Source organism: Gadus macrocephalus, chromosome 22, assembly GCF_031168955.1.
Source record: "Gadus macrocephalus chromosome 22, ASM3116895v1".
In the NCBI taxonomy this organism is placed as follows: Eukaryota; Metazoa; Chordata; class Actinopteri; order Gadiformes; family Gadidae; genus Gadus; species Gadus macrocephalus.
The window spans coordinates 2748528-2766342 of record NC_082403.1 but is presented as its reverse complement, the minus strand read 5'-3'; the positions used below and the strand labels follow the sequence as shown (position 1 = coordinate 2766342).

Genomic DNA, 17815 nt, shown 5'->3' with positions numbered 1-17815 from the left:
TGTCTTCTGTAAATCACATGGAACCCATCAGAAATCCACCTGTGTAGTTAAATGTGATTCTACTTTAGTGACATCACAAATGAAACACCTCACCAGGTGGACTGTACCGATTGATCAGCTGTCCCATAATGCATCCCGGCTGACTGTCACTAGAGGGTGGTGTTGTGAAGGTCCCTGATCGCGCATCAACATCGCACGGTGGTAAAATAGAGGCCCTTTAAACTGTCTTAATAAACCATCTGCTGCAACTCTTTAACGACGGCCGAACCTCAAGGTTTGCCTCTAACCAGATGTTGAGGCCCTACACACAGGACGTACGGTTGTGCACAGGAAGGACATTCCGTGAGAATTTGAAAAGTGCTTCAGCGTGACCCCGCCTTTATGTATTCTGTTTGTGTTTAAATTATACAGTTGTTTCGAAGCCTACGGCATCGGCGAGGTTTTGCGTCTTGAAGCGCACAATACGTCTTATTGTAAACAACCAATCTGTGGTTTCTGGATTCAACAAAAACCTTGCCAGGCCTCAGAACCTTCCGGAAGGCGGACGTCATCGACAGGTGTCGTGACTAAGACAGCTCTGCTATTTACACTGGAGACGGACACACCCGCGGTCGCTATGATCTCGACCCGATGAGGTCAGGAGCTCATCGTCTTTGTCCTTTCAAGGTGGGAAATTAGCGCAGAGCCAAAGTTTGAAATGTTAAAGGCACCCAGTGCAACTTTATGTAAACATTCAATGAAAAATAAACATTCAATTTCTAGTCTTTTTTACACGTAGTAAGTTTCAATAACTCCATACCATTACATATCGACATTCAAGGAGCAAAGATGAGACGTCGTTGTGTGGTGAGAACTGATAGAAAATCGTAAACAACAACAATCGCCGGTGGGGAGAAGCCATTTTTCCATCGACTGGAAGCCTGCTTTATTTATTGTAGGTTACAAAAAATAAAGAAAATGGCGGCATTGTTGTTGTTATCGATTTTGTATCAGTTCTCACCACACAACGACGTCTCATCTTTGCTGCTTAAATGTCGGTATGTAATGGTATGGAGTTATTGAAACTTACTACGTGTAAAAAAGACTAGAAATTGAATGTTTATTTTTAAGCCTCGAAAGTTGCACTGGGTGCCTTTAATATATTGTATTATATTATTATATTTCAAATGAACTGTGATGTGGTGAAGAGGTCAATCATTCCGAAACGAAAAAGAGGGACAGAATGGTAGCCATCAGTACAATAACAATATTTAAATCAATGAACAGAAACTAAATCAAAATGGCCCTAGAGGGTCTGCTGTTGACATGAACGTCTGATCTTAATCAGGCATTTAAAGCACGTCTTCACACCCTGCTCAAACAGAAACATGTTCAACAAACCTTTAGTGTGGTGTTACTTTAAAGGGACACTGTGTAAAAATGATTCCCATCTAGTGGTACAATTGTATATTGCATTCAAACTAATAGTGCTCGCTTGTTCAAAAACTACGGTGGGCAGTATGTGCCAAGAAGCTGTGTCATGACATCCAATACTACCTAATCGAGTCATTCGAGTGATGATGAGGTTCGTTATTTCAAACAAATTTCAAACTGCATTGAATCATTAGTGTAAGCTAATGATGTATGAGTAATTACTCCTCGGGTGATAGTGAATTATTTCAGTCATCATTCACGCTGGCTCAGAGTGAAAATGCGTTTGCATTTCCTGTACCACGTAGTGCTTTTTGTCTCTCTCGGCCGTTCATAGACCGGAAGAACATGGAAGCCTCCATGAAGCTTACCCGTCCTATGTAACTACATATTAATTATTCTTCGCTCAGGAGGATTAGTGCGATTTTTGGCAGAGATAATTTTACACCAATGAGGACTTATTTATGAATGAAAACGTTGATTTGAGGTAATAAATTACTTAAAATGTTACAGTGTCCCTTTAAAATATTTCAGTACGGTTTAATAAACTGTAATAAATTACTGTACCAGACAGCGACAGATATATCTCAAACGCGCGCGCACATGCACACACACGGTCCATTCTCACGCAACCTGTTTTTTGGGAAGCGGTTTAGACAACGCAGAACAGTCCATCACAACCACAAAGCGTTGTCATTAGCAACCGGACAGGCATACAGATGAGAGAGAAGCGATAAGGTCGTAGGTCAGAGGTGTTTGAGGTCAAAAAGGTACAGTTCAGTCCATAGTGGCACGGGAACACGGGGGGGCCCACGAAGCTAGCCCCGTAGCTAGCGTCTGCAGCTAGTGTCCGTGTTCCGCTGCTAGCCGCCGTAGCTATAGCTCATTCAGCAGCCGCGGCTAACGACGATGCTGCGCCGCCGCCGCCTCTAGGTGACGCTGCCGTCGTTGGCCCTGGCCTCACACGGGTCCTCATCGCCGCACTGCTCCCGCCCCGCCCCCGCCCCGCCCACAACCCCAAGCGGCCCCGCCCCCTGGCCGCCCATGCCGGCGTTGCTATGGTTACCGCGACCCCCGAGCCCTCCCTCCTCGGAGGAGAGCGGGGGGGGGAGGAGGTAGTGCGGCGAGGGCACAGGCTCCTCCCCCCCGCCGCCGCCGCGCTCGCACTGCGCGCGGTGCCGCATGTAGCTGTCGCGCCACATGAACTTGCGGGCGCAGCCGCCGCAGCGGTAGGGCTTGAGGCCGGTGTGCGTCTTCATGTGCTCCGTGAGGTGGTGCTTCATCTTGAAGCGCTTGGCGCAGACGGGGCAGTGGAAGGGCCGCAGGTCCAGGTGCATGTTGACGTGGCGGTCCCGCATGCTGCGGTGCGTGAACGTCTTGCCGCAGTGGCACATGAACAGCTTCCCGCCGCCGCCGCCGCCGCCGCCGCCCATCCCCCCCCCCGCCCCGGGGTCCATGGCGTCGGGGGGCAGCCCGCCCAGGTGCACCGCCCCGTGCTCCAGGGGGTGGGCGTGGCCCTTGTAGGAGCCGGCGTCGCGGCCCCCGGGGTCCAGGGAGGCGCTGCCGGGGGCCGGGCTGTACAGCAGGATGGGGTTGCCCTGCATGTCCAGGGGGAAGAGCTGGCCCCGGGCCGCGCCGCCGCCGCCGCCGCCGCCGGGCCCCAGCAGCGAGGAGGACAGGCCCCGCGACGGGCCCCCGGACAGGCCCCCGGCCTCGTGGAGGTGCTGGGCCAGGGAGTGCTCCATGAGGCTGCTCTCCAGGCGCAGGAAGTCCTCCGAGGACTGGCAGTAGTCCGCCTGCGGGAAGCGGAGGGAGGCGTTACTGTACGTCCACACCAGAAGCGAATTGAGCGACCAAATCGCCGGAGGTCGTTCACTTTCTATGGGCAAGAGCGACCAAAGTGACCAAAGCGACCAACGCTACCAGCGGCCAAAGTTGAGCGACCAGAGCGTCCAAAAAAAGTTGAAAACTGTTGAAAACTTCATGCAAATTACTATGACGCGATTCAGCGGCAAAACTCTGACGGCCAATCGGAATGTGGACGCTCTTCGCTTGCGTGGATCCCAGGGAACACCGGCAGGCACTTTTGAATTGTACCTCATGTGCGACTTGTGCGACCAAAGCGAACAGAAATATTCGCAGCGAAACTTTATGAGCGACCAAAGCGTCTTTGACGCTTTGGTCGCTCATAAAGTTGCGCTGCGAATATTTCTGTTCGCTTTGGTCGCTCATAAAGTTTCGCTGCGAATATTTCTGCTTCTGGTGTAGACGTACAGTTAGTCACACCTCCACGGGGAACGATGCACTTTTTAACCTCGTTCGCTAACTACTGAAGGCAACGGCGTCGAGCTAATTCCACGGGGGGGGGGGGGGGGGGGGCGGACGCAGCTGGGCTGAGCCAGGCTGCTGGATCGAGGGCCGCAGGATGGCCCCTCTTTCATAAAACATGCTTTTTATAAAATACGACAATGTCGAAATAGTGGATGGATCCCGGGACAACAGACCCTCCACAGGTGGGTCACGGCATTAAAGCTTGGGGGTCCCCTTACCTAGACAGCAGCTGGAAGGGGTACTGTCTAACCCCTACCTGCTCCTTAATGACCTGTCTCTGTACTGTCTAACCCCTACCTGCTCCTAATGACCTGTCTCTGTACTGTCTAACTCCTACCTGCTCCTTAATGACCTGTCTCTGTACTGTCTAACCCCTACCTGCTCCTTAATGACCTGTCTCTGTATTGTCTAACCCCTACCTGCTCCTTAATGACCTGTCTCTGTACTGTCTAACCCCTACCTGCTCCTTAATGACCCGTCTCTGTACTGTCTAACCCCTACCTGCTCCTTAATGACCTGTCTCTGTACTGTCTAACCCCTACCTGCTCCTTAATGACCCGTCTCTGTACTGTCTATCCCCTACCTGCTCCTTAATGACCTGTCTCTGTACTGTCTAACCCCTACCTGCTCCTAATGACCTGTCTCTGTACTGTCTAACTCCTACCTGCTCCTTAATGACCTGTCTCTGTACTGTCTAACCCCTACCTGCTCCTTAATGACCTGTCTCTGTATTGTCTAACCCCTACCTGCTCCTTAATGACCTGTCTCTGTACTGTCTAACCCCTACCTGCTCCTTAATGACCCGTCTCTGTACTGTCTAACCCCTACCTGCTCCTTAATGACCTGTCTCTGTACTGTCTAACCCCTACCTGCTCCTTAATGACCCGTCTCTGTACTGTCTATCCCCTACCTGCTCCTTAATGACCTGTCTCTGTACTGTCTAACCCCTACCTGCTCCTTAATGACCTGTCTCTGTACTGTCTAACCCCTACCTGCTCCTTAATGACCTGTCTCTGTACTGTCTAACCCCTACCTGCTCGTTAATGACCTGTCTCTGTACTGTCTAACACCTACTTGCTCCTTAATGACCTGAATCTGTACTGTCTAACCCCTACCTGCTCCTTAATGACCTGTCTCTGTACTGTCTAACCCCTACCTGCTCCTTAATGACCTGTCTCTGTACTGTCTAACCCCTACCTGCTCCTAATGACCTGTCTCTGTACTGTCTAACCCCTACCTGCTCGTTAATGACCTGTCTCTGTACTGTCTAACACCTACTTGCTCCTTAATGACCTGAATCTGTACTGTCTAACCCCTACCTGCTCCTTAATGACCTGTCTCTGTACTGTCTAACCCCTACTTGCTCCTTAATGAGCTGTAAGTTCTTAAGAGATATATAAAGAAGGTATGATATAAAAGCATCTGATGAAGTAGGAGAAAATTTAAAGGATCTTCAGTCTAGAGTATCACTAATCACCACAGCCCTGCCTGGTGGATGTGACCGTGGGGAGGATGTGACCGTGGGGAGGATGTGACCCTGGGGAGGATGTGACCGTGGGGAGGATGTGACCCTGGGGAGGATGTGACCCTGGGGAGGATGTGACCGTGGGGAGGATGTGACCCTGGGGAGGATGTGACCGTGGGGAGGATGTGACCCTGGGGAGGATGTGACCCTGGGGAGGATGTGACCCTGGGGAGGATGTGACCCTGGGGAGGATGTGACCGTGGGGAGGATGTGACCGTGGGAAGGACGATGGGGTGGATGTGAAGGTGGATGTGAAGGTGGATGTGACCGTGGGGGTGGATGTGACCATGTGGGTGGATGTGAACGTGGGGGTGGATGTGAACGTGGGGGTGGATGTGAACGTGGGGGTGGATGTGACCGTGGGGGAGGATGTGAAGGTGGATGTGACCGTGGGGGTGGATGTGAAGGTGGATGTGACCTTGGGGGTTGATGTGACCACGGGGTGGATGTGAAGGTGGGGGAGGATGTGAAGGTGGATGTGACCATGTGGGTGGATGTGAAGGTGGATGTGACCGTGGGGGTGGATGTGAAGGTGGATGTGACGGGGGTTGGATGTGAACTAGAGGAGGGTGGTGACCTGGGTGTCCATGTGGGAGGCGGCCCTCCGGCCCATCTCCGAGGACAGGCTCCTGACGTTGGAGATGTTGAAGTGGTCCCGCTCCCGCGCCCGGGCCAGAGCCACCTCGTCCTCCTCGTCCTCCTCGTCCTCCTCGTCCTCCTCCCCAGACACCAGGATGAGGTCGTCGTCGGCATCCTGCTCCGTCTTCACCACCACCCACTGCTTACGGGGGGCGGAGCCTGACTGGCTGTAGCCCCGCCTCTCCTCCCCCGCCTGCACGAATGCACCAGGTCGCCATCATCATCATCATTCACCAAGTCACCATCATCATCATCATTCACCGTGTAGCCGTCATCATCATCATTCACCAGGTCGCCTTCATCATCATCATTCACCAAGTCACCATCATCATCATCATTCACCGTGTAGCCGTCATCATCATCATTCACCAGGTCGCCTTCATCATCATCATTCACCAAGTCACCATCATCATCATCATTCACCAGGTCGCCATCATCATCATCATTCACCGTGTAGCCGTCATCATCATCATTCACCAGGTCGCCATCATCATCATCATTCACAAAGTCACCATCAACATCATCATCATTCACCAGGTCGCCATCATTCATTCACCATGTCACCTTCATCATCATTCACCAGGTCACCATCATCATTCACCAGGTCACCATCATCATTCATCAGGTCACCATCATCATCATCATTCATTCACCAGGTCATCATCATCATCATTCATTCACCAGGTCATCATCATCATCATCATCATCATTCATTCACCAGGTCATCATCATCATCATTCATTCACCAGGTCATCCTCATCATCATTCATTCACCAGGTCATCCTCATCATCATTCATTCACCAGGTCATCCTCATCATCATTCATTCACCAGGTCATCCTCATCATCATTCATTCACCAGGTCATCATCATCATCATTCATTCACCAGGTCATCATCATCATCATTCATTCACCAGGTCATCATCATCATCATCATTCATTCACCAGGTCATCATCATCATCATCATTCATTCAACAGGTCATCATCATCATTCATTCACCAGGTCATCATCATTCATTCACCAGGTCATCATCATCATCATTCATTCACCAGGTCATCATCATCATTCATTCACCAGGTCATCATCATCATCATTCATTGAACAGGTCATCATCATCATTCATTCACCAGGTCATCATCATTCATTCACCAGGTCATCATCATCATCATTCATTCAACAGGTCATCATCATCATCATTCACCAGGTCATCATCATCATCATTCACCAGGTCATCCTGACATTCATTCAGGTCTCACCGTCGTCCTCACCTGATAGGACGACACGCCGAAGCTGTCACTGACGCCCACTTCCTGCTCGCACGCTGAGCCCTTCCTCCTCCTGCCACCTCCTCCCCCGAGCCTCTTCCTCTGGTGGTACGTCCCCTCCTCCTCCTCCTCCTCCTCCTCCTCCTCCTCTTCGATGAGGAAGGCCTCCTCCCCGCCCGAGGGGGTGCAGTAGCTCGGGGTGGTATTAGCTCCTCCCCCCTCCCCAGAGGCCCCCGTGCCGGTGGCTCCTCCCCCTCCGAGGCCGCTCCCGTGCCTGGGGCTAAAGTAGTTTGTGCTGCTGGGGGACTGGCTCTCGCTCAGGGCCGGGCCGCTGGGCGGGGGGGCCTCCTGCTCCTCCTTGGAGACGGTGGAGTGGCGCCCTGGGAGGGGGACACGGGGGGGGGGGGGGGGGTCAATGGAGGGACGGCCAGGTAGGACCAATAAGTAGTCAGTCAGTCAGTCAGTCAGTCAGTCAGTCAGTCAGTCAGTCAGACAGACAGACAGACAGACAGACAGACAGACAGACAGACAGACTCACCCGTCGCCCCCCCGCTCACGCTGCCGACTCGGCTTCCCTCGGCGCCGCCCTCGCCCGTGGACCCCGCCCCTCCCTCGCTGACTCCGCCCCCGGCGGTGGCGGCGGCGGTGGCGGGGGCCGCCCGGCCCTCCTTCAGCAGCTCGGTGCACTTGTCCACAATGTGCCACATCTGCAGCACGCTGCCCACCGTCAGGTAGTTGACGATGTCGTGGCGTGCCATGCGCAGGCGGCCGGTGTACGCACAGCTCAGCACGCCCTCGAAGGCCAGCGGGTCCATGGCCGCCGGGATGCTCACCGTACACATGTTCTTCAGGAGCACCTGGGGGGGGGGAGAGGGGGAGAGGGGGAGAGGGAGGGAGGGAGGGAGGGGGGAGGAGAGGGGGGAGAGGGAGGGAGGGGAGAGAGGGGGGGAGGGAGGGAGGGAGGGAGAGAGGGGGGAGGAGAGGGGAGAGAGGGAGGGAGGGGGGAGGAGAGGGGGGAGAGGGAGAGGGAGGAGAGGGGGGAGAGGGAGGGGAGGAGAGGGAGAGGGGAGAGAGGGAGAGGGAGGGGAGAGAGGGCGGAGAGGAAGAGGGGGCAGAAGACAGGGGGGGGAGAGAGAGGGGAGGAGTGGAGAGAGAGGGGCAGGAGAGGGGATGAGAGGAAGTGGAAAAGGCAGGAGGGTGGTCAAGAGGACACGTTACTAAAACCTAAACTGTAAACAGTCTGCTGCGTAGAACAAGCGAGGGCGTTGTTTAGTTGGGTGACACACGCACACGCACACACACGCACACGTACCTGGTCATGGAAGTAGGGCGAGGCGGCGGCGAGGACGCAGCGGTGGGCGCGGTACACCTGGCCCTGCACCACGATGGAGAGGTCACACAGCTGCCTGTCCTCCCGCTGGAGGTTCAGGCTGTCCAGCAACGAGCTCTGGGCCCCGGGGAAACACACCTGCACCAGCTCCCCGGGCGGGGCCGCCCCCGACAGACACTGCATCTGGGGGTCCGCAGGTCAGGTGGGAATGAAACATCAGGACTCAGTTCCTTAAGGTCGTGTTGTAGTCCCGACGGGGGCACCATAGAGACTGATAAATACACTGCACTTCCTAAAATGCTTTTTAATCTTTTTTTGCCTTCATTTTCTATCTATTACTATTTTTGTTGAATACGTTTGCTTTTACTTATCTATTATATTATTTAATAGTATGACAATGTTTATATGTTTAAAAGTGCTATATAAATGAGGTTGACTGGATCAGTAGTAACTCCTCAACAGGTTGAACCAGATTGGCTGGTTACATTACAGAGCACTTTTGTTTGCCATCCCACGTGTATTTCCTTGATGGTCCCTAACTCAATAATACCGAACACACGATCAAGACTTGAATAACGTCTATCTATTTATGAAGTGTGTAATACGATAAACGTCCTCATCAGTAAAGCTTGGATCGCTGACTCCTCTATTGCTATCTGCACCACCAACAGGTGAATGTCTACGGCATTCTCGGGAATGTCGTCCCATCACGTGCCGTCTAATCACATGCTCTGCAGGAGTCTCGCTCCTTGTTCTGATGTTTTGTGGTGTATGCATAGACTGCGCATGTCCATTAAAATGAAGACATAAGGGCACCAATTCGCAGCCACATACAGGTGTGCGTGTTCGGCAGTGTCATTTGTACACGCACACTATTGCATACATTAGGAGAACTTCGTCTTTCTTGGTTATTCCCGACAGACCCAACATGTAGCATTTATGCTATTTTAAACGCAAGCCAGTAGAACAATCAACGATGAGTAGTGTACAGAACATGTTAATCAACTAACGCTAACGTGGTCATGGTTGTTTAAGTCTAGTATGTGTGGAGACAGGGGTTTGAATGACTACGCAGAGATCCGACACTGGCCGCATTACCCCCATCTAGCCCGCTAGGCGCCGTACCTCCAGCTAGCCCTCTAGCCGCCGTACCTCCAGCTAGCCCGCTATAGCCCCCGTGCCTCCAACTAGCCCGTTAGCCCCCGTACCTTTAGCTAGCCCGCTAGCTGCAGTACCTCCAGCTAGCCCGTTAGCCCCCGTACCTCCAGCTAGCCTGCGTCCCTCTAGCTAGCCCGCCATGCACACGAATCAAATGGTAATAAACTCACCGCTTTACGACGACACGGCCCAAACGATGCCTGCTCGGTGAAGATAGTTGTCGTCCAGCCTACCCGCCTGCCCCTAACGTTTCCCCATTACTCTTGCATACGGCGATTTCCATCTTGCCCGCTCCCGGCGTCGCCTTTAACGGGATCCAGACAGCAGAGCCAGACTTCGGCCGACAAAAAAGGAAGAAGTAAAACCACAACATCCGTCTGGGTCTGGATCCTGGAAACCATAGCAACGACTGATGGCGAGGCGCCGTGCCCTCTGCTACATGGGTATGACCAGAAGGAGTTTGGCGTTATGAAGAACCAGTGTTGGGCAAGTTAGTTCAAAGGAGTAATGCATTATTTATTACGTGTTACTGTCATTCCAAAGTAATCAGTTACATTACAATATTACCGTCTTTGAATTGTAAGGCATTACACTACTTTTACATTACTTTCACCAAAATAACAGGAAATGTGGATTTGGTGTTCTCAATAGATCTTCTTGTGTTCAATGCAGCTCATTACACAGCAGGAGGGGGTATGGCATAATGAGCTAGGCTTAAGGCTAACAAAAGTACAATATAATGGTCGCAGTTATGGCTCATGGTGCAATACATTTCATAATATAAACAGTAACTTTAGGTATTCATATTGAAATCAATAGAGCTAGAGCCTAGATTGTAAAAAAAACAACAACATTGAGCCCCGTTTCTGGTTTGTCTAAAAATCCATAAGGGGTAACTTTACTTACTTAGGCCTTTGAGTTCCCAAAGGAACATAGGCCATCGACAAAACCCCTCCATCCTCTCCTGTCTTGGGCCCTCCGCTCCAGTTGAGGCCAGGACAGCCCTTCTTTCTTCATTTCCTGTTCTGTGGTTCTTCTCCAGGTGGTTCTCGGTCTGCCTCTCTTCCTCTTGCCCTGTGGGTTCCAGGTTAGGGCTTGCTTCGTGATTGACTTCTGTCTTCTGAGTGTATGGCCTATCCATTTCCTCCTCCGGATTTGGGTTTCTTGTTTGGTGAGTTCCCACAGGTTGGCGTTTGAGATGGTGTTGGGCCAGTAGATTCCCAGGAGGCGTCTGAGGCACCGGTTGGTGAAAGTCTGCAGCTTATTGAGTATGTTAGTGGTGGTCTTCCAGGTTTCAGAGCCATATAGAAGGGTGGACTTGACGTTTGAGTTGAAGATTTGTAGTTTGGTCTTGAGTGACTTCCAGATATTGTTGAGCATGTTGAATGTTGCCCTTGCCTTTCCAATTCTGGCTCGGACGTCCTCCTCTGTACCACCATCCACAGAAATGATAGTCCCCAGGTATGTGAAGCTGGCTACTTCCTCTAGTTGGTTTTGGTTCATGGTTATGGGAGTGTTGTTGTTGCTGTTAATTCTCATTACTTTGGTTTTTGATGAGTTAGTTTTGAGCCTGAGCAGAGCAGCGGTATCCTCTAGCTTGCCTGATTTTTCCTGCATCTATTGATGTGTGTGAGCCAGTAGTGCCAGGTCATCAGCAAAATCCAGATCTTCTAGCTGCTCTGTCAGGCTCCACTGTATGCCAGTTCGGCTATTGCAGGTTACTTGTATCATGATCCAGTCTACGCAGAGGAGGAAGAGAAGTGGAGAGAGCAAGCACCCTTGCCGCACACCAGTCACTCAGGACCTCAAAAGGCTCAGATATGCATCCTTCATGGAGGACTTGGCATCGCATCCCTTGGTAGGTGCTCCTAATGATGTTGGTTATAAGGGGTAACACTGTCGTTTTTTATTGGTCGTCATGAAAAAAACATAAAAAAAAAAAAAAATTGTCCTTGGCAAATAAAATATAAGGGGTAACAGTGTCGTTTTTATCAAATGAAACATGAGGGGTAACACTGTTGTTTTTGATTGGTCGTCATGAAAAAAAACACAAGGGGTAACACTGTTTTTTATTGGTCGTCATGAAGAAAAACATAAGGGGTAACACTGTTGTCTTTGTCAAATAAAATATAAGGGGTAACACTTTTTTTTTTTTACTGGTCGTCATGAAAAAAAACACAAGAGGTAACACTGTTTTTTTATTGGTCGTCATGAAGAAAAACATAAGGGGTAACACTGTTGTCTTTGTCAAATAAAATATAAGGGGTAACACTGTCGTTTTTTATCAGTCACACATACATTTTAATGTCATGTATATCCTCTTTATTGATGAGTGATTATTGTGTGTTGTGTGTCATCGCCTCAGTGGTGCAGTGGAGTGCACTCTGCCTAACCCACTGGCGACCGCGGCTCAATTTCTGTGGAGAACACAATATCTTTAATTTGAAACGTAATGCTATCATGTCTATTGCACATCATATCACGTCATATATAACCACAGACATATTTAAATTATAAATCTCAGTGGGAAGTGGAGAGAGCTGTGAGCTGACCCCCTGGAGACCGGGGTTCAAGTCTGGTTGATGTCCTCTGTTGAAAGACTCTTATCTCTATTTCATGCGAATTATAAAGTCAAGTATAACCTTTGTGTTGACTTTATTCGGTGTCTTGATGGTGCATTGATAAGTTCGGAGGTTAATACTCAGCTCAGGTTCGGATCCCGGCAAAAACGTTGATAGGGGTAACACTGTTTTTTATTGGTCAACATGGAAAAAACATGAGGGGTAACTGTCGTTTTTTATCGGCCGTCATGAAATAAACATAAGGGGTAACACTGTTGATATTCGTCAAATAAAACATAGGGGGTAACACTGTTGTTTTTCTTTGGTCGTCATGAAAAAAAAAAAAGGGGTAACACTGTCGTTTTTTATTGGTCGTCATGAAAAAAAACATAAGGGGTAACACTGTTGTCTTTGTCAAATATAATATAAGTCGTTTTTTATTGGTCGTCATGAAAAAAATCATAAGGGGTAACACTGTTTTTCTTTGGTCGTCAAGAAAAAATCACAAGGGGTAACACTGTCGTTTTTTATTGGTCGTCATGAAAAAAAACATAAGGGGTAACACTGTTGTTTTTATCAAATGAAACGTAAAGGGTAACACTGTCGTTTTTTATCTGTTGTCATGAAAAACCCATAAGGGGTAACACTGTAGAAATGTATCGAATAAAACATAGGGGGTAACACTCGTTTTTATCAAATGAAACATGAGGGGTGACACTGTCGTTTTTCTTTGGTCGTCATGAAAAAAAACATAAGGGGTAACTGTCGTTTTTTATCGGCTGTCATGAAATAAACATAAGGGGTAACACTGTTGTTCTTTAATGGTCGTCATGAAAAAAAACACAAGGGGTAACACTATGTTATGTATAACCTCAAACACAATTTAAAAACAAATCTCAGTGGGAAGTGGAGAGAGCTGTGAGCTAATCCCTTGGAGACCGGGGTTCAAGTCCGGTTGATGTCCTCCGTTGGAAGACTAATTTCTATTTCATGCAAATTATAAAGTCAAGTATAACCATTGTGATGACTCTATTCTGTGTCTTGTTGGTGCATTGATTAGTTCCGAGGTTAACACTAAACAGCTCAGGTTCGTATCCCCGCAAAAATGTCGACAGGGGTACCACTGTTGTATTTTATTGGTCGTCATGAAAAAAAACATAAAGGGTAACACTGTTGTCTTTGTCAAATAAAATATAAGGGGTAACAGTGTCGGTTTTTATTGGTCGTCATGAAAAAAAACATGAGGGAAATAATAGAAATACACGCATACATTTTAATGTCATGTATATCCTCTTTATTGATGATTGATTATTGTGGATTGTCATCGCCTCAGTGGTGCAGTGGAGTGCACTCCGCCTAACCCACTGGAGACCGTGGCTCAATTTCTGTGGAAGACACAAAATCTTTAATTTGGAATAAAAGTATGGTTGTTTTATACTACAACCATACTATTGTAGTATAAAAAATAAGTTTTCCTTTTCCCTCAGTCTAATCCAGTCTTCCCTTGGCCCAGCTTTCCTGATCTAATTTTTCTCCCGAGATGACGTCAAATGACGTGTTTGACGTCATCTCGGGAGAACTTTGCTTGCCTGCTAGAAGGGCCGAGGACTACAAACCACTGGTTCTGCAAATTTGTGAGCCCACCAACAAGGAACGAGGGGGGGCGGGAGCTCGCGTACGAGATGTAAACATAATGTCTGCCATGTTCCTTCACCGCGAGAACAAATTTGCAATGTGAAACGGCCGAAGTGGATTTTGGATTCGGACATTCAGGGCTATTAGTACGAGCCAGAATACAGCCAGGAAGAATTGACACTAATAGAGGTGGAGGCTGCTGCGGCTGCAGCTGAACAAGCCTTGCCTGTTGCCGAGGAAAGTGAACTGGAAACGTCAGCCAAAGCCTGCCGGGAGAAACAGCGACTGAACATAGAATAAGTGTTTTTTTTTTTACCAACACATTGGCTACAATAGTTTTGAGTCCCGGGGAACGTGGCAATGTAGTTATCCGAAAGTAGCCGATCTTATTGGCAGAGCATAGGCTACGTTACGTTAGCTTGAAGTCTGTAATGGTGCATAGGCTACTCAAGTCATAATTTTATTTTGCTTTGCTAATGTTGTTCTTTTTCTTTCTTGGACAGTATCGGCTTCCTGTGTGGGCCAGGCCATCAGAGCTAGGGACTCTCTAAATCGACGCCACTTCGACCTGGGCGGGACTTTACGTCCTACGTCACTCGCTATGGGTGTGCATGTGTGCGCATAGCCGTCACTCGCGATGGGTGTGCATGTGGTCATGAAGGTCTTTGAACGCCTCGTCCTTGCCCACCTGAAGTCCATCACAGGCCCTCTCCTAGACCCCCTGCAGTTTGCGTATAGGGCCAACAGGTCCGTGGAAGACGCGGTCAACATGGCTCTACACTACGTCCTGGAACATCTGGACACTGCAGGGACCTACGCCAGAATCCTATTCCTGGACTTCAGCTCGGCGTTCAACACCATCTTGCCACCTATTCTGGAGAGTGGGCTCTCTGCGCTGCAGGTGCCTGACTACACCTGCAGGTGGATTACAGATTTCTTGTCCAACAGGACTCAGCGGGTGAAGCTCGGGAAGTACACCTCTGAGCCGAGGTCGATCAGCACCGGTTCCCCGCAGGGCTGCGTCCTGTCTCCCCTTCTGTTTTCCCTGTACACCAACTGTTGCACCTCCAGCCACCAGTCGGTCAAGCTCCTTAAATTCGCGGACGACACCACACTGGTAGGGCTTATCTCCAGAGGGGATGAAGCTGCCTACAGGAGCCAGATCGACTTGGTGGTTTCTTGGAGCAACAATAACAACTTGGAGCTAAATGCGCTTAAAACAGTGGAGTTGATAGTGGACTTCAGGAGAAACCCGACCCCCACCCCACCAATCATACTGGGGGGCACTCCAGTCGTCACCATGGAGTCTTGCAGATTCCTCGGGGTGACGCTCTCTCGGGACCTGAAGTGGGGGCCAAACATCGATGCCCTCACGAAAAAAGCCCAGAAACGGCTGTTTTTCCTGAGGCAGCTCAGGAAATTCAAGCTGCCAACATCCATGCTGGTGAATTTCTATACGGCCATCATCGAGTCCATCGTCCTGGTTCCCCGCTGCAGCGGCCAAGGACAAGGCCAAGCTGCAGCGGGTGATACGCTCGGCGGAGAGGGTGATTGGATGCCCCTTGCCCCCCCTTGGGGCCCTGTTTAACAGCAGGGCTCTGGGGAGGGCCAGGAAGATAATGGCGGACCCAGCACACCCAGGCCACGGTCTCTTCGCTCCGCTCCCTTCAGGCAGGAGGTTGCGGTCACTAAAGACTCTAAAAACTAGACATTCGCACAGCTTCTTCCCCACGGCCATCCGACTCCTAAATGCACTGCCCCCCCCCCCCCCCCCCCGACCAGTCTCCCCACTCAGTGATCCAGTGATCTAATGGTCTGTTGTACCCAATCACGTGAGCTCTCTGCACTTTGGCACTCTACATTTATTATATTATTTATTTACATTTGCAATGTCTTGTCCTGTCTTGTCTGTCCTGTTGTAAACTCCACTGTACCAAAACAAATTCCAAACGTGTTTACATGTCATGGCAAATAAAGTCTTCTGAATCTGAATCTGAATCTGAGAAAGGTTTTGGCTTAGTGTCTATGGGTTGGTAATAACGGTTCTGATGATTTTTCTGATGGAAAAGTGGTCTTTTATTTCCATAATCTTTGTTCAGTGAACGCATAAACCCGTTTGTTAGTTAGCAGTTAAACAAAATGCGATCTTTGTTTACAGTTACCAACGACCAACTGATGATTGGGGGTTCGATTCCCTAGTGATGCAAGGTTTTTTCTTTCATTTTGGACTGCACACACATCGCGAGTGACGGATACTCGCACAATGTACACACATCACTGTCTTTACAATTTCTAGGCAACCGAAGTTTAAAGATTGTCAAGTGGTTAACTCTTGAATCGCATATACTAAGACCTGATGGGTTAGTGGTCAGAGAACAACTCATTAACGCGGGGATAAGGGGTTACAGGGTGATCATTTCTGATATACAGTACAAAAGCAGTAAGACAAAGTGTTTTTGCAACACAATATTTCTTACAATAACAAAGTCCAAAGTTTTGATGACTCCAGTCGGAAACTTAGATACCTAGAGAAATGCGTGAGTGCTCACAAAACATCAACAAGTCAGCAGTGTGGTACAGGGTGATCATTTCTGGTACAAAAGCTGAAACTATTAGCCAGGAGTGGGAAAGATGCAGACTCAGACGTGGGAAGCAAGACGCACCAACACACAGTTGCCTGTTGCAAAATGGTTCAGAGTTTAATATAAATAGTTAGGGTTAGCTGGTATGGCGTTATCTGGTATGGCTATAGTCTAATGTTAGCTTAGTTCGTGTTGTTTCGTCATGTTAATCGCTAGTAATAGTAAGTCATTTGTAGAAATATAGCCTATCATCACAGACTGTAGGAATGTCACCCACCCTCCATCGCGTACGACACTGACGCTCGTAATCTGTAGTGCAAGGGAGTTCGTGCACACTGCACAGATCCCTGAGACAAACGGCTACGCGCACACATGCAGACCCATAGCGAGTGACGTAGGACGTAAAGTCCCGCCAAGGTCGAAGTGGCGTCGATTTAGAGAGTCCCGTAGAGGGGGTCAAGGTGAGGGTAGAGGGGGGGGTCAAGGTGAGGGTAGAGGGGGGGGTCAAGGTGAGGGTAGAGGGGGGGGTCAAGGTGAGGGTAGGGGGGGGGGGTCAAGGTGAGGGTAGGGGGGGGGGTCAAGGTGAGGGTAGAGGGGGGGGGTCAAGGTGAGGGTAGAGGGGGGGGGTCAAGGTGAGGGTAGAGGGGGGGGGGTCAAGGTGAGGGGTCAAGGTGAGGGTAGATGGGGGGGGGGGGTCAAGGTGAGGGTAGAGGGGGGGGGTCAAGGTGAGGGTAGATGGGGGGGGGGTCAAGGTGAGGGTAGAGGGGGGGGGGTCAAGGTGAGGGTAGAGGGGGGGGGTCAAGGTGAGGGTAGAGGGGGGGTCAAGGTGAGGGTAGAGAGGGGGGGTCAAGGTGAGGGTAGGGGGGGTCAAGGTGAGGGTAGAGGGGGGGTCAAGGTGAGGGTAGAGGGGGGGTCAAGGTGAGGGTAGAGGGGGGGGTCAAGGTGAGGGTAGAGGGGAGGGTCAAGATGAGGGTAGAGGGGGGGTCAAGGTGAGGGTAGAGGGGGGGGGGGTCAAGGTGAGGGTAGAGGGGGGGGGTCAAGGTGAGGGTAGAGGGGGGGGGTCAAGGTGAGGGTAGAGGGGGGGGGGTCAAGGTGAGGGTAGAGGGGGGGGGGGTCAAGGTGAGGGTAGAGGGGGGGGTCAAGGTGAGGGTAGAGGGGGGGGTCAAGGTGAGGGTAGAGGGGGGGGGGTCAAGGTGAGGGTAGAGGGGGGGGTCAAGGTGAGGGGGGGGGGTCAAGGTGAGGGTAGAGGGGGGGGTCAAGTTGAGGGTAGAGGGGGGGGGTCAAGGTGAGGGTAGAGGGGGGGGGTCAAGGTGAGGGTAGAGGGGGGGGGTCAAGGTGAGGGTAGAGGGGGGGGGTCAAGGTGAGGGTAGAGGGGGG

At 50.4% G+C, this 17815-nt stretch overlaps 1 protein-coding gene across 1 annotated transcript; it reads right to left on the bottom strand.

Moving 5' to 3' along the window:
- Nucleotides 1–1226: 1226 nt before the first annotated feature.
- zbtb22b (zinc finger and BTB domain containing 22b) lies at nucleotides 1227–10132 on the bottom strand. Its single transcript, XM_060043838.1, has 6 exons — nucleotides 9831–10132; nucleotides 8485–8685; nucleotides 7711–8029; nucleotides 7176–7552; nucleotides 5844–6098; nucleotides 1227–3206 (listed from the first exon to the last, which is right to left on the bottom strand). Exons 2-6 carry the CDS (start codon nucleotides 8683–8685, stop codon nucleotides 2340–2342), a joined length of 2019 nt encoding a protein of 672 aa, XP_059899821.1. The 5' UTR covers nucleotides 9831–10132; the 3' UTR covers nucleotides 1227–2339.
- Between the last annotated feature and the right edge of the window lie 7683 nt (nucleotides 10133–17815).